At 41.6% G+C, this 14,640-nt stretch overlaps 1 protein-coding gene across 4 annotated transcripts in view; it reads right to left on the reverse strand.

Moving 5' to 3' along the window:
* Positions 1-14,640, reverse strand: part of APLP2 (amyloid beta precursor like protein 2) — an 81,409-nt gene that overhangs the window by 27,741 nt on the left and 39,028 nt on the right. For all 4 annotated transcript variants that reach the window (XM_029915717.1, XM_029915716.1, XM_029915715.1 and 1 more), the window contains exons 2-3: positions 9,508-9,681; positions 8,529-8,652 (exon numbers count right to left, since the gene is read on the reverse strand). In XM_029915717.1, coding sequence (XP_029771577.1) covers positions 8,529-8,652; positions 9,508-9,681 — 298 coding nt within the window. The remainder of the gene's footprint in view (positions 1-8,528; positions 8,653-9,507; positions 9,682-14,640) is intronic.

Genomic DNA, 14,640 nt, shown 5'->3' on the forward strand with positions numbered 1-14,640 from the left:
ATAAATGAACATTAAAAGAAATTAAAAGTAAAAAAAAAAAAAAGAAACATCTGTATACAGCGAAAGTATAAAAACAAGCATGAGACAGAGGGAAGCTGGGGGTGGGTGGGTGGATTAAACAGGCGATGGGGATTAAAGACCACACTGATCCTGATGAGCGCTAAGTCATGTATAGAACTGCTGATTCATGCTGCCGTACACCTGAAACCAATATAACATTGTATGTAAACTACACTGGAATTAAAATTTAAAAGTTAATTTTAAAAAAGTAGCTACTGGGGCACCTGGGTGGCTCAGTCGGTTAAGTGTCTGACTTCGGCTCACGTCATGATCTCATGGTTCATAGGTTTGAGCCCCGCATTGGGCTCTGTGCTGACAGCTAGCTCAGAGCCTGGAGCCTGCTTCAGATTCTGATCTCTCTCTCTCTCTCTCTCTCTCTGACCCTGCCCTGTTCCCACTGTCTCTCAAAAATAAATGAAAAATTAAAATAAAAATTTTTTAAAGTAGCTACTAAAATTTGGGTTCTTTCCCGCAAGAAAACAAAAACATGCATGAGAATAATACACGCCAACAAGAGGGTAGGGAGGAACAAGGGAAGACAGGACGGGGCTTTGAAACATTTAACCCCTCAATGACAAAATAAGATGGAGATGAAGCAGACCTGGCAAGATGGTGAAGAACTTAAATCAGGATGATGAGTACTGAGTGATCATCATATTGTTTTACCTTTTTAGTATCCTTCAAATACTGTATTTCAGAAAGAAGTTTAAAATAAAAACTTTTTTAAATGCCAGTAATTTAATAATTAACTCCATGTGACACTGTAAAATTAAATACTACCAACCCTTAGCTATTCCATGATTGAACTGATCTGTATGATCTCTGAAAACCAGAAGAGTATTAACACCACTGAAATTACACTGGAAACTAAAATGTAAACAATAAAAAATTAAAAAAAGAATACTCTTTAACAATTCCAATTCTAACAACACACTCTAAGGAAATAATTAAGCGAGTAAACAAAGATATTCATTGCAGTGTTGTTAATATAAAAAACTGAAACCAACCTAGATGCCCATCAACGAGGAATTAGTTAAATGATGGTAGTTTTATATACAATGTAATACTGTGGGGTCACAGGAAATAATGATTTATGGACATGGGAAAAACTTCCATAGTGGTTAAATAATTTAAAAAATAATTAAACAAAGAAAGCAAGAAACATACTCCATATCCCTAACCTTCCTCCTTCGTCCTGGTTAAGTCCTTAAGGCTAAGTCTGTCTTTTACTCAAAGATCTATACAGATATATTGATATATCTCTCTGAGAATAGCACATAATAGATGTTTAAATGTCAACATATAAAAAAAGCAATAAACAAGACAGCATATGTAGTATGACCCCTTTGGGGGGGAAAAATGCATTTAAAAGTAAACACATTTCCATGTGTCCAAAGAAATAAGTCTTGTCTATACACCAAAATGTTAATCATGGTGCAGAAACTAGAAATTATTTTTGCTTCCCTCATCCTCTTTTATTGAAAAATAAACTTCTTAAACATATAAACTAAAGGGGAACACACTTCAATCCCAACACTCTTTTTCTGGCATCTTCACTGCTACTTTTTTGCATTTGTTACATTTATCAGAAGCTTCTGAGAAAAGAAACTGACCTAGGCAGATCAATATTACTGTTTTATAGAAGACCACTGAAAATGGTTTGGTCTCAGTTTAGAATTTTACCCAAATTTGTAACAATCCTCAATTTAGTCAGTTTGGCTGTAATAGATAATGGCCACAATTTCCCAAGTCACTGGACACAGAAAGTTATAGAGTTCTTGCTATTTAAAAAGCTGATCAATGAATATAGCAATTTTTTAAAATGTTTATTCTTTGAGAGAGGGAGAAGAAGGGAGGGAGGGAGAAGGAGAGAGGGAGAGAGAGAACGAATGAACACATTCAGGGGAGAGGCAGAGAGAGGGAGACACAGAATCTGAAGCAGGTTCCAGGCTCTGAGCTGTCAGCACAGAGCCCAACGCGGGGCTCGAACCCATGGACTGTGAGATCATGACCTGAGCAGAAGCTGGATGCCCAACTGACTGAGCCACCCATGTGCCCCCTAATATGGCAATTTAACACAACCTAAACCTACAAGATTTCACTTAAGCTGCATTTATGATCTATCTCCAACCTCCATCCATTCCCTAGGATTCTGTTTCTTTTCCATATCATGTCCACATCAGAGCCATGAAAGCCAGCAGGGTTTAGAGCTTTTCCAGAGTTGCTGAAATTCCTTTTAAAAAGAACAAAAGTTATTATTCCCCACCTGGGGAAACCCTTGAAGCACCAATGCTCACAACACATTTTTAAAAAATCTACCACCTGCAAACAGCATGGGGCTCACGGAAGTGGTAACCAGGTGGAAGAAGACAGCCTTCTGTCATGAGAAGGAGCCCAGAGAATCAACCTGACCACCCACTGCAAATTCCCATGAGGTCTAGCAGCCATCCCTAGCAGATGTCTCTGAGGTCAATAGGGCTCTGATGTTTAAGTCCCAAGATAATTCTCCTAAGTGGAAACACACAAGTGTCCACGCCAGGGAACTACTGGCATGGGTAGGGTGAACTACCATTCGATAGGACGAACTGCTGATGGGCTGTCATGAATTCAAAGGTAGAAGATGACTTGCAGACAGCCACCTGCAATGGACAAGTGAGACACAATGGTGCACAGTTGCTGAAGACGGCCCTCAAAGCCTCTGAGAACGAGAACAGTCTTTGGTAGTGCTCACATCACAGTAACGCTCTGTCGGGATCTCCGTCCAAAAATAACCCGAATCAAAAACAGTTACGGGCTTACAAAGCTCTCTTCTTTTAGTGCAGAAGCCAGCCTACAGATAAATGTCAGAGATGACTAACGCCTTCCCCCAAAATACCAGCAGTTTCACTTCTTCACACTTCACCAACTATGTCCTACTTGGAACATCCTACCTACCTACCTATCTGCTTACTTATCTGTCCGTGTAAATTTTAAGAGATAAGCAGGAGTCAATTAGTAGTAACCTATCATATAAGGTCATTTGGAGAAGAAAGAAGACTGAACTGACACAACAGGTTAAAAGTTACATTGTTGGGTGGTTAAGCATCAGACAACACAGACACCCATGAACAGTGTGACACCACACTCAATGCAATCACTACTTAGCAACATAAATTTATTTTCAAACTGCTTTTAAAGCATCAAAATCAGAAAACATCCCTCAACCTAGCAAAAACAATGACAAACAAAACTAGTGCCTGAGGACATAGGTACGGACCCTGGAACATCCAAACTAATTAACATAGGCAACCCAACCAATATAGACAAATTCTGTTTTCCCGTTTCCATTTCCCACCTTCTGGCCTATCTACCTATGATTTAGGTTTACTAGGCAGCACTACGTTGTTTTTCTTTTTTTAAGTAAGCTCTGTGCCAATGTGGGTATTGAACCCACAGTCCTGAGGTCAAGAGTTGCATGCTCCACTGATTGCGTCAACCAGGCGTTCCATTAGGCAGTATTATCTTAAAGGGAGTCACAGGGCTAAGGCTAACCATACTGCCACCGTCGCTTTACTCCAACATGTGGAATTCATCTTAACATGCACAAAAGCAGTTATTGTGGTTACTTCTTATAAAGTATAACTTTTATGATAAAATGTACAGGACTCTTAACTGTGTCTGTTTTTAGTACAGTTTGCATGTTAAAAGAATTGTGTGTGGTTGTTTAACTCACTGAATGTACTATAAACCATTAAACTGTATACTTTTAAATGGGTGAATTATAGAGTGTGAATTCTATCTCAAGCTTGTTTTAAAAAAAAAAAGTATGGGCGCTTGTGCGGCTCAATCAGTTAAGTATCCAACTCTTGGTTTCGACTCAGGTTATGATCTCACAGTTTGTGTGATCAAGCCCCACGTTGGGCTTCCTGCTGACAGTGCAGAGCCTGCTTGGGATCGTCTCTCTCTCAAATAAACAAACTTTAAAAAATTAAAAAGTTAAACAAACAGAGGTTGGGGCGCCTGAGTGACAGTTGGTTGAGCATCTGACTCTTGATTTTGGCTCAGGTCATGATCTTAGGGTCATGGGATCGGACCCCGTGTTGGGCTCCGCACTGAGCATGGAGCCTGCTTGAGCTTCTCTCTCTTCCTCTTCCCATTTGCTCCTCTCTCCACTCTCTCTCTCTCTCTCTCAAATTAAAAAATTTAAATAAATAAAAAGCAGAGACTGATTATTTACAGAAGATATTGAGCAAATAAATATAATGAGGATAATGGAACTGGAGACATCAGTATGAGCTAATGTTTTTAATCTACACATGTAGCTGTTAGAAATACATATTTATGTGTACATTTACTCATATATATACCTGTATTTTTTATTTGAGAGAGACAGACACAACACAAGTGGAGGAGGGGGAGAGAGAATCCCAAGAAGACTTTGTACTCAAACCGTGACCTGAGCCAAAACCAAGTTGGATTCTTAATCGACTGAGCCACCCAGGCACCCCGACCTGTATTTCTTAGCTCTGTCTGCTGAGTGGGCCTAAAAGCAACAACATCCTAGACCAGGAAGTACACATAATGCCCAGACTTCGTTCCTAAATACCATTCTCCACTGAAAGAAACCAGGGCTGGGGCGCCTTGGTGGCTCAGTTGGTTAAGCGTACAGCTTCGACTCAGGTCATGATCTCATGGTTCGTGGGTTCGAGCCCCACGTCAGGCTCTGTACTAACAGCTCAGAGCCTGGAGCCTGCTTCAGATTCTGTGCCTCCCTCTCTCTCTGATCCTCTCCTGCTGTCTCTCTCTGTTGCTCAAAAATAAATTAAAACCAGGGAAAAAAAATTAAAAGAAAAAAGAAAAAGAAACCAGGGCTTCTTGGAGAAATGGCAGATTCCAGGGGTCTCCAAGGATAGAGTCAGGAAAACACAGGATTAGCCTAGAGCATCTTTATGTCAAATCTGGACAAGTGCTTATGGAAACAAGTGAATGCCAATACCATCTCAGCAAGGGGATAAACGTTATCACGGGTAATGGAACAAACTGACATCATGCAACTCCTAATATTACACAGCAGAAAGAATACATCTATGGTAGTCCCCTCAAAAATGTATAAATCAAAGGCTCGTAAGGCAAACCCGAATTGCAAGACATTTCCACAAAGTAATTTGTACTCCTTAGAAATGTCAAGGTCATGAAAGAAAAGGAGAGACTAAATACAATGTGCGATCATGAATTATATCCTGGTATTACTGGAACAAAAGGTGAAACCTGTTCAGGGTCTGCGGATTAGATTTGGATCAATGATAATTTCCTGATTTTTATGATGTGATTATATAGAAGAATGTCCTTGTTTCTAGAAAATCTATATTGAAGTACTAAGGGATAAAAAGACACCAACTTAAATGATTCAAAACACAAAAACTCAGTAATGAGGGGTAAGGGCTGGGGGCACTGCGAGAGTGAATAAGGTTAATTTTACCATATTAGTCAAATGGTAACAGTTGGAAAATCTGAAATCTGAGGAAAGAGTGTACAGGAACTTTTTGTACTATTTTTCTAACCATTCTGTAAACTTGAAATTATTTAAAAACTATCTTATTCTATATTTTTAATGTTTTTTGTGTGTAAGAGAGAAAGAGAGAGAGAGAGAGAGAGAGAGCGAGCGTGCGCGCACGTGTCAAGCAGAGGAGAGGTAGAAGTGGGATAGAGGACAGAAGACCCCAAGTGGGCTCTGCGCTGATAGCAGACAGTCTGATGTGGGGCTTGAGCTGTGAGATCATGGCCTGAGCTGAAATCAGACACTTGACCGATTGAGCCACCCAGGCGCCCCTAAATTATTTTTAATTTTAAAAGGCAAAAATAGCTCTAAAAGACTACCACCAAAATGCTTTCTAAGGAGTCTATTGAGGGGCACCTGTGTAGCTCAGTTGGTTAAGCATCTGACTCTTGACTTTGGCTCAGGTCATGATCTCATCGTTTTCTGGGTTTGAGCCCCACATTAGGCTCTGTGCTGGCAGCAGGAAACCTGCTTGGGATTCTCTGTCTCCCTTGCTCTTGACCCCTCCCCCACTCATGCTCACTTCCTCTCCTTTCCTCTCTTAAAAATAAACATTTTTTTAAAAAGTGTATCCTATGTTCTAGACATTGTCATGGTACTGGAGGACAGAGAAGACTAAAGCAGGGTCTCTGGTATCACTTTGCTTACAGCCAAATTGGAGAAAGATACAGAAATAGACCATCACTGGACAGCGTGATATATCCAATGGCAATACTGGGAGAATTTCAGGAATCTGCATGTCTGGATAGAAAACATAACCAGGAGAGAAAAGCTTTCCGTAAAGGAAGCAGCTCCTGAAATAAGTCTCGAAGGGAAAACTCCCCTAGCAGGGGAAGTAGAGGAAAGACCTTCCAACAATGAGAACCAGACGGTGGGGGGCGAGAAGCCCCAAGACACTGACATTGATGGGCGGCAGCTCATAGAGCACAGACTACAGGGAAGGCCAAAGCAAAGGCACATTACGGAGTTTTTACCCTAAGCTGGGCAGCTTAATGAAACCTTAGTTTTAGGTGAAGGAGAGCTACTACAGGCTTTGATGTGCGGGAAAGACAACTCAATCTTCATTTCAGGTCAGAGGGCCGCGGACCAGACAACAGAACTGGGAAGCATACGAGGCTGTTGTCCCAGTCCAGGCAGGAAAGGATGAATGGCCAGACTAGCACAGCAGGAATCAGAAGGAAGAAAAAGACAGAAGCCAGATGTGTCCCAACTGTCAAGCAGCAGCACCCTGAGTGTCTCAGTAATATTTTCACAGAACTTTGAGGCCAAAAGAATACCCGAAGGTAGGCAGTTGGGTCCAACAACGTAGTAAGTCCTCGTGTCCTAACCCTTTAGGTGAATGCTGGGCGCTGCACAACTCCTCCAATGTTACAATGGATCGGACACCACCAGCCTCATCTCTCCTTCCTGGGTTATTCTGGTGTGATGTTGGCTCTTTAACACAGGAACCACTAAGACAACTCTCTATAAAGATACGAGGTCACTGAAAGGAATGGAGGGACAGGATGTTGATACTGTGAATACCTCCAGACATGGGATGTCTGAGAGAAGTCTCCTTTGAAAAATCCGAACTATCCCATAATGCTCCACACTGTGAGTTTGCTGCAACGCCCTGGCGTGCCTCAATGCACAATTAGGGAACCACGGACAGAAGCTATATTGAAGGGGTAAGAATGAGGTTTAAAAACTGACTGGAGGGGCGCCTAGGTGGCTCAGTCAGTTGAGTGTCTGGTTCAGCTCAGGTCATGATCTCGCAGTTTGTGGGTTCGAGCCCTGCGTCAGGCTCTGTGCTGATCGCTAGCTCAGAGGCTAAGCCTGCTTCAGATTCAATATTCCCCCCTCTCTCTGACCCTCCCCTGCTCACACTCGCTGTCTTTCAGAAATAAATAAAAACCAAAAAATTTTTTAAAAATTAAAAAAAAAAAAACTGACTGGTTGTAGAGAGATAAAGGACTCAACTCAGAGTTCTGGGTGAGGAGTGGACCCAGCAAATGACAAAGAACATGTAGGAAGGGGGAGACCAGGCTGCAAAGTCTTCAGGGATAACAATGCAAAGGGAAGAAATGATTCCAAGTACTGTCTACCTACTGTCTACAAATGTTCAAAAATACACTCTTGCTTCATTAGTTCAAGGATTTTATAGGCAGTGAATGAAACCTCATACCCAGAGATCTCTTGGAGCCAAATGGATTGGAGGAACATCTTTCAGCCACACCATGCACAAGGTTTCCAGGCCTCACATCATTGCAGGATACTTTGTTGTAAAGCAAATGGTGTCAAGCATCTGCACTGTCCCTCTTTCCCCCACTGAATACTTGACAACAGTAATTGCTGCATAAATACGGTAACATCAGTGCCGACTTCTCTTATTTAGATACCCGTGAGAATGCATCAACACCAAGCACAGGGTCAGAAACACCTGGAGCAGTCACGGGCCCTTCAGAACGGCAGGTTTGCAAAGACCGCTCAGGGTCACATCTCCTGGAGACCGCCTCAAGTCTGGTCTGCCTAGCAATAAAGCATCTTAGGACCTTGCGAGACGTGTACAGAAGGAAGTAAGAGGAACAGAAGACTCCATCCCTTGGGCTGTTTGGTACCACTCACTGCTATGACTATAAAACAGGTTCCAAACACTCAAAGCCAAGCAAAGGTGGACAGCTCTGAGGCAGCACTCTCAGTGCGATGCAAAAGGCTCTGCCTTAAAAGACAGAGGGTGCCCACAATGGGGGAGGTAATTACCATCAAAGACAAGTCAACCATCGATACTAGAAAGCAGTAAATGTTCAAAAAAGCAGTCCCCCAATACATTTCTGTGGCCCTCAGCTTCTTTACAGATATAAATATTTCACTGTGAGGCACGAGAAAATGAAATTTGAAAGTGAGCAACCTCTACTTCCCGAGAAGTAACCAAGAATATCGGAAGGATGCTCACCAAGACACTTGAAAGGTATCACAATGTGACTCTTGCACTGTTTTTTGTCCCTCCGGCACCAATTGTCAACACTGACTGGCTCATTTGCTTCCATCACATTTGTGATCTGTAGCTCTGGATACGTCTACAAGGGAAGAGAAAACACACACAATAAACTGACTTTATCCATAATAAATGGACATTCGTTTGCAAGTAAAGATGGGGGTCTGCTTACTCAGCAACATAATTATCCTGTATAAAGCTAAGCCTCCACTCGTGCTGCCCCTGGTTCTGACTGAACTCATCAAGTAAAGAGATGCTATAACTATTAGTTTTCTTTTGACAGGTAGATTTCTGATCATGTCTAATGCATTTTTTTAAAAAGACATCTTTATTTAAGGACATACAAAAGCAGCAAGCTTTCAAGCCCAAAATAAATCAATGAGGTATCAAGCCCACTTGTAGGATGCATGAAATAGCTGAAAGGAAAACATTTAAAGGGCAAGTGCATGGAAAGGTCTGTTGCTGGTATTATAGAATCATACTTCAGTGCTGGCCCTCTGTGCTAGTCCTGGTAAGATGTTAAAGCATCTCATATCCCTATCTAGGCCAAATTCTGACCCAAAGGGTAAGTGGAGTCAGACCTGAGATTATCATTTACAATTCAATACTTTCTATAAGCAAGCGGGGAACACAGATACACACGTTTGGCTTCCCATCTGCCCACAGTAAGAAGCCAGGAGAGCCGGGCTTTACTTGTACGCTACCTGCCCAGCTTCTGCACTGGTCAAGGAACCAAGAACTCACAGCGCACACAGGCAGAGCCTCTGACAAGTCTCAGGCGGGTCATACATATTTAGAAAGAAAACGCCCGGTGCTCCGTCACTGGCAACGTGGTCTTAGGTCAAAAAGCACAGTGACAGAGTATCTGTTTCTAAGGTAAGTAGGTTCAAGCTTGACCCAGAAAAGACCAGTTTTCACATTCCGGCACCACTCTTACCTCCTGACAGTACTGAAGAACTTCCTCTTTTGTTCCAAAGCAGCTCTTGGTGCCTGTTGGGTCAGGTTCCCATTTCCCAGTCTGAATGTTCACATGCATATTTAACTTTCCACAAAACATAGCAATTTGAGGCTCGGCGACAGCAAATCCTGTTCCGGCGTTGGCTGCAAGAGCCTGCCAAAGGGGAAAACATCCAGGTTTACTCCAAAACAGCTGACAGAAAGATAGAGTCACCCCATGGTTTGTGACAGTAGAACTTATTTTTAAAACTTCATTATTTACTATTTTTACCTTCATAAACAAATCCTTTCCCCAGGAGTTAGGTCAGAAAAAAACAATGACCATTGGACTTCTACGATCAGAGTGAAATGTCAATGGAAAAAATCTACCCCCCACTCCCCACTGGAGTGCTTCGGACTTGGGACCCTATAATCCAGCTGCAGACTGCTCCGACAGGAGGACAGGTCTACTTTTCATCCCTTAGTAGATCAAGCTACAAATAGTTAGATATGCTAAAGTTCCAGTAATTCACTCACACAACAAAATTTTGTTGAGCAGCTACTATCTTGCAAAGCAACATGCTAAATTATGCCTAGGACACAAGAGTGAGCAAAAACTTAAGGTCCCTGCTCTCATGGGGCTTACAGTCTAGTGAAAGAGTCCATACCTACACATCAAAAAGTGTGTCACACTCCTAGATGCTGTACAAAGGAAAAGAAGCAGTGCTGAAGCAGTGTACAGAAAGGGAATTTAACTGAGGCTTAGGTACGGAGGTGATCATGGAAGTCTCCTGAAAACAGCAGCACTGGAGAGCATCACCTGGTGGGAACACAGACGAGAGGCAGACAGCAGTGAGAGAAGGGAGGAGAGCCATGCAGGGGCGAGGCTAGACACTGTGTGCACCAAGAAAGGACTTCCATCTTTATCACTGAGATGCTGAGAGGTTTTTGTTTTGTTTTGTTTTTGCTTTATTTTGAGAGAGAGAGAACGAGTGAGTGAGCATGAGCGGGGAATGGGCAGAGAGAGAGGGAGACAGAGAATCCCAAGCAGGCTCCACGCCATTAGCACAGAGCAGAGCTTAAAGCAGGGCTCGAATTCACGAAGTGAGTTTGTGACCTGGGCCAAAACCTGACAGCTGGATGCTTAACCAACTGATCCACCCAGGTCCCCCCGAGGTGCTGAGAGGTTTTAAGCACAAAGTTAATACTGTCAAAATGCAGCTGTGATACTTTTGCTGGCTGCAGGATGGCTAAGAAGTTCTGAGAAAGAGAGGGAGGGAAATTGGTACTTTGGGCTAAGGCAGTGCGGTAGAGAAACAGACTCAAGATATCAGATAGTCCACCTAGCAAGACTTGGTGACAGATTAGCCAGGGGGTTGAGGAAGAAAATGTCAAGTAAGGCTTCCTTACTCTATGAGGGAATGGCGTCATTCATGGAAAGAGGACACTAAATGACATTTCATGAACAATTTTATCTTGTATTAGATAAAAACAATCAATGACTCTATAGTCTTTCCTTGGCTAGTATCCTCTCCTTTGTGAAAAGATCACAGCCGTTAACAGTTCACCAATTACAGGTAAGAAAATAACCGTTAGGTATGAAGTCTCCTGGTGCAGGAAAAACACATGCATCCTAGCATCTACAAGTATGCTAATATTGATGGCTGCTTCCAGTGGAGTTCTGTGGTATCCCCTAATGTAAAAGTTCTTTCAAAATAAAAAAGTAATTTTTTAAAGTGTTAAAACTTTGCAGATAGGGTTAAGACTGTATGGTCTATCATGTTGCTCTTTTTAAAAGAGCAATTAACATAAAATGGTTTCTCTATTAACAGAAAGGGTAGCTTTGCCTGTCATAATACACGGAAAATATGTGCTTTCTAAGCAACTCTCATTTATTTGTGCTAATGGACTACACAGGCACTAATGGCCCTTCTAATCAGGAGACTACATTTGATTTTGAAATACATTATGACCTTTCTCCAGGAAAAGTTTACCACCCTCCATAGATTTTGCTTATAAGCTTATTAAAATAAGCCCACTTCCTACCAGTACAAGAGAATGAAGCACAAACACCTGTTAGATAGCTAGGAGAACACTAATTTGGGATGAAAATATTGCCAAGATGAATCAGAGTTGAAAAAACACCTCAATTAAATCCAATGAAGAGAACAATTAGCAACTTTATTAAACAGAGTTGATTATAGCCCTACTGTGACAAATAATCATTTATTAAAGTACAAGGCAAATTGGTATACCTTCTACATAACTGCATACGAAACACAGGCTAATAAGGAAAAGAAAGAATATTTCAGGATAGCTGTGGAAAGGAACACACACTTAGTTATAGGCAATACTCACAGTATTTTAATTCAAACCAATCATTAAAAGGCGGAAGGATGTACAAGACCACTGTGTTTATTTCTCACAGCGAGTTCAGTATGTGTACCAAAATGCGTCTTCTATGGGACATTCTCCTTTTAAGAGCCACATCTAAGGATTAAGCCTAAAATTTTAGATTAAGATACGGAAGAAAATGGGTGTGGGTATGTGTATACACACACACATATGGGTTAATACAGAGAAAAAGGCAAAGAATCCCCAGGGACAGTTTTATCTCCCCAAACCAATGTTTCCCTAAGTTCTTTCCTTCCTACTTCAAGAATCCAGACCCCCCCCCAAAAAAAAAAAAAAAAAAGAATCAAAGACATGATAAATATATAAGCAAGAAACCCAAATCAATAGGTTAAAAGGAAAGTGTCTCCGAAACCTGCTAAATGAACCACCACAGTTAAATCTAAAAGATGGTGAGCAAGAATTCATAAATTCTCTCTTTGGCTTTGTACAATTTTTTTAATATTTTATTTTTAAGTAATCTCTGTACCCAACATGGGGCTCAAACCCACAGCCCCAAGGATCAAGAGTCCACTGGCTCCACTCACTGAGCCCCTGGCCTTGTATATTTTAACATTAAAAGCAGCTAGTAAACAAACAGGATTTTGGGTGCCATAGAAGTACTGGGTGAGGGGGGCAGGGCATTACCTTTTAAATTCCATACATAATCCAGGTAAGAAACAGTGTCGATTAGTTATGTGAGCTCACCCAAAAGACACAGTCATGGACTGGTCAAAACTGTGCAGGCAGCCATTTATCAGCACCAAAGATTATGTTCCACATGTTACTCATTATGGTTGTTGGCTAAAAGACCACAAGAGTTCCAACTGTATAAATGTTCAGTTTATGGGTCAACCACTAAGGTCAATACATCAGTGATGAGTGCATTTGATCTTTGTGCTGAGATGGTCAGCATCGCCTTCCCTAAAGAGAATCTAAAATACCAGACAGAGGTTAAAGCAACAGGAAGAGGTCTAAGCAGCAGCAGCCCCTCACATCAGTTACCACCAAGGAAAAGGAGAGTAACTGGAATCGTTCCAGACAGCTAATATGCTGCTGCAGTGATTCACTTTTGAGTTCAGAAAGATTAATCCTTGTGGTCATAAGAGACTCTCAAGAAGGTATCATCGAAATATAAAAAGCCTCTGTGGACCATGTCTAGGAATCAACTAATCAAACATACCCCAACCTTACGTAGGGTATAATCGGATCAGGTTTTTTTCTGTGATGTTTCTACTTCTTTCCTTTGAAAAGGCTCTTATTTAATGCACTTCCATTTTCTTAAGCACACACTATGCCTAGATCCATTACATCAACGTATAAATCAATCTGTTTCCTAATCTAACATGTTACAAATGTGATTTCACTGCCAAGTCAGCACTTCTGATATCCTGTGAACCTGGAATCTTTGACGAAAGAAAATTAATGCCCCATGCTTTGGCACTTAAGCCGGTCCTTGTGATCTGTGCACACTGCAGCACTTTTAAGGCTTTGAAAACAAATTGCATCAACTGCTTCTCTAGCCCAGTGCTTCTAGTTTACTTAATAATTCATTCTTAATAAGAAATTCCATTTTATTAATTTGACTCAAGGAAAAGAGTTTAGCCATCCAAGGACAGAAATTTAACTTGGTAAAAAGTGCTTCTAGTAACTTGGTTGAAAATCTGAAATGGCTTAAAGCAATAAATAAATATAACCACATCTAAACCTGAGCCTAAAATCAATGATGGCCTTTAATCATCATCTCAAGAGATACAACTCTTGTGCCCACCTAAGCCCCACCTCCAACAAAGGGGCTCAGGAGCAATGCAGCACATCCAGTTCCAAGCGAAATACAAGCCCATTATTTCCTTCCTCACTGAAAGTCTTGCCCCAAAATCTACTTTGGTTCTGGGGTTTGGGAAAGTGTCTGCTGTGGAGGGAGCATCATCTAAAGAGGGCAGTTTTATCCTCTACGTGAATCATGTTTCCTTGGATCGGAAGGTGCTGTGTTACAGCCAGGCAAGCGTTCCAGCTTCACCCTGGGAAGGCAAGGTAACCCAGTTCTACCCTAGTGCTCATAAACACTCAATGGGGCACGCCTTTGTAGCACCTAGTTACCACCTGCACGTTAGGGATATCAAAAGGCACAGCACTAGTAATCAAAGACCTTCCATTTGTAGAGAGTGAGTCAGTAAAATGACAATCTATTAATGGATGCCAAAATCCTATATAATATATTCATTCCTGTCCACATCTGCATGGCATTTCATGATTCACAAATTAAAATGACAATTCTGGAGGCACCTGGGTGGCTCAGTCAGTTAAGCCTCTGACTTCAGCTCAGGTTATGATCTCACGGTTCATGGGTTTGAGCCTGGCATCAGGCTCTGTGCTGATAGCTCAGAGCCTGCAGGCTGCTTCGGATTCTGTCTCCCTCTCTCTCTGCTCATGCTCTCTCTCTCGCTCTTTCTCAAAATTATATTTAAAAAAATTTTTAAGACAAATCTGTGTCCACAAACCTGGATCTAAGATTTACTTAACTGAACAAAAATTTTAAAATCCATCGTTTCAAGGTATCTCCCCAAGATAGTTATTAACTACAAAAGAGAAGACAAATTACTGCACAGCAGACACACGGACACTACCCTCACCAGCAGTAAGCCACATAAGAGAACCCACGGGGAAAGACAAGTAAAGGCTGAGGGACTCTTACAGTTTAGAAGACTAAGGAGAAATGACAAGTAAATGCCAACACCGGAGC

Source organism: Suricata suricatta, chromosome 11 (genome assembly GCF_006229205.1).
Source record: "Suricata suricatta isolate VVHF042 chromosome 11, meerkat_22Aug2017_6uvM2_HiC, whole genome shotgun sequence".
NCBI lineage: Eukaryota > Metazoa > Chordata > Mammalia > Carnivora > Herpestidae > Suricata > Suricata suricatta.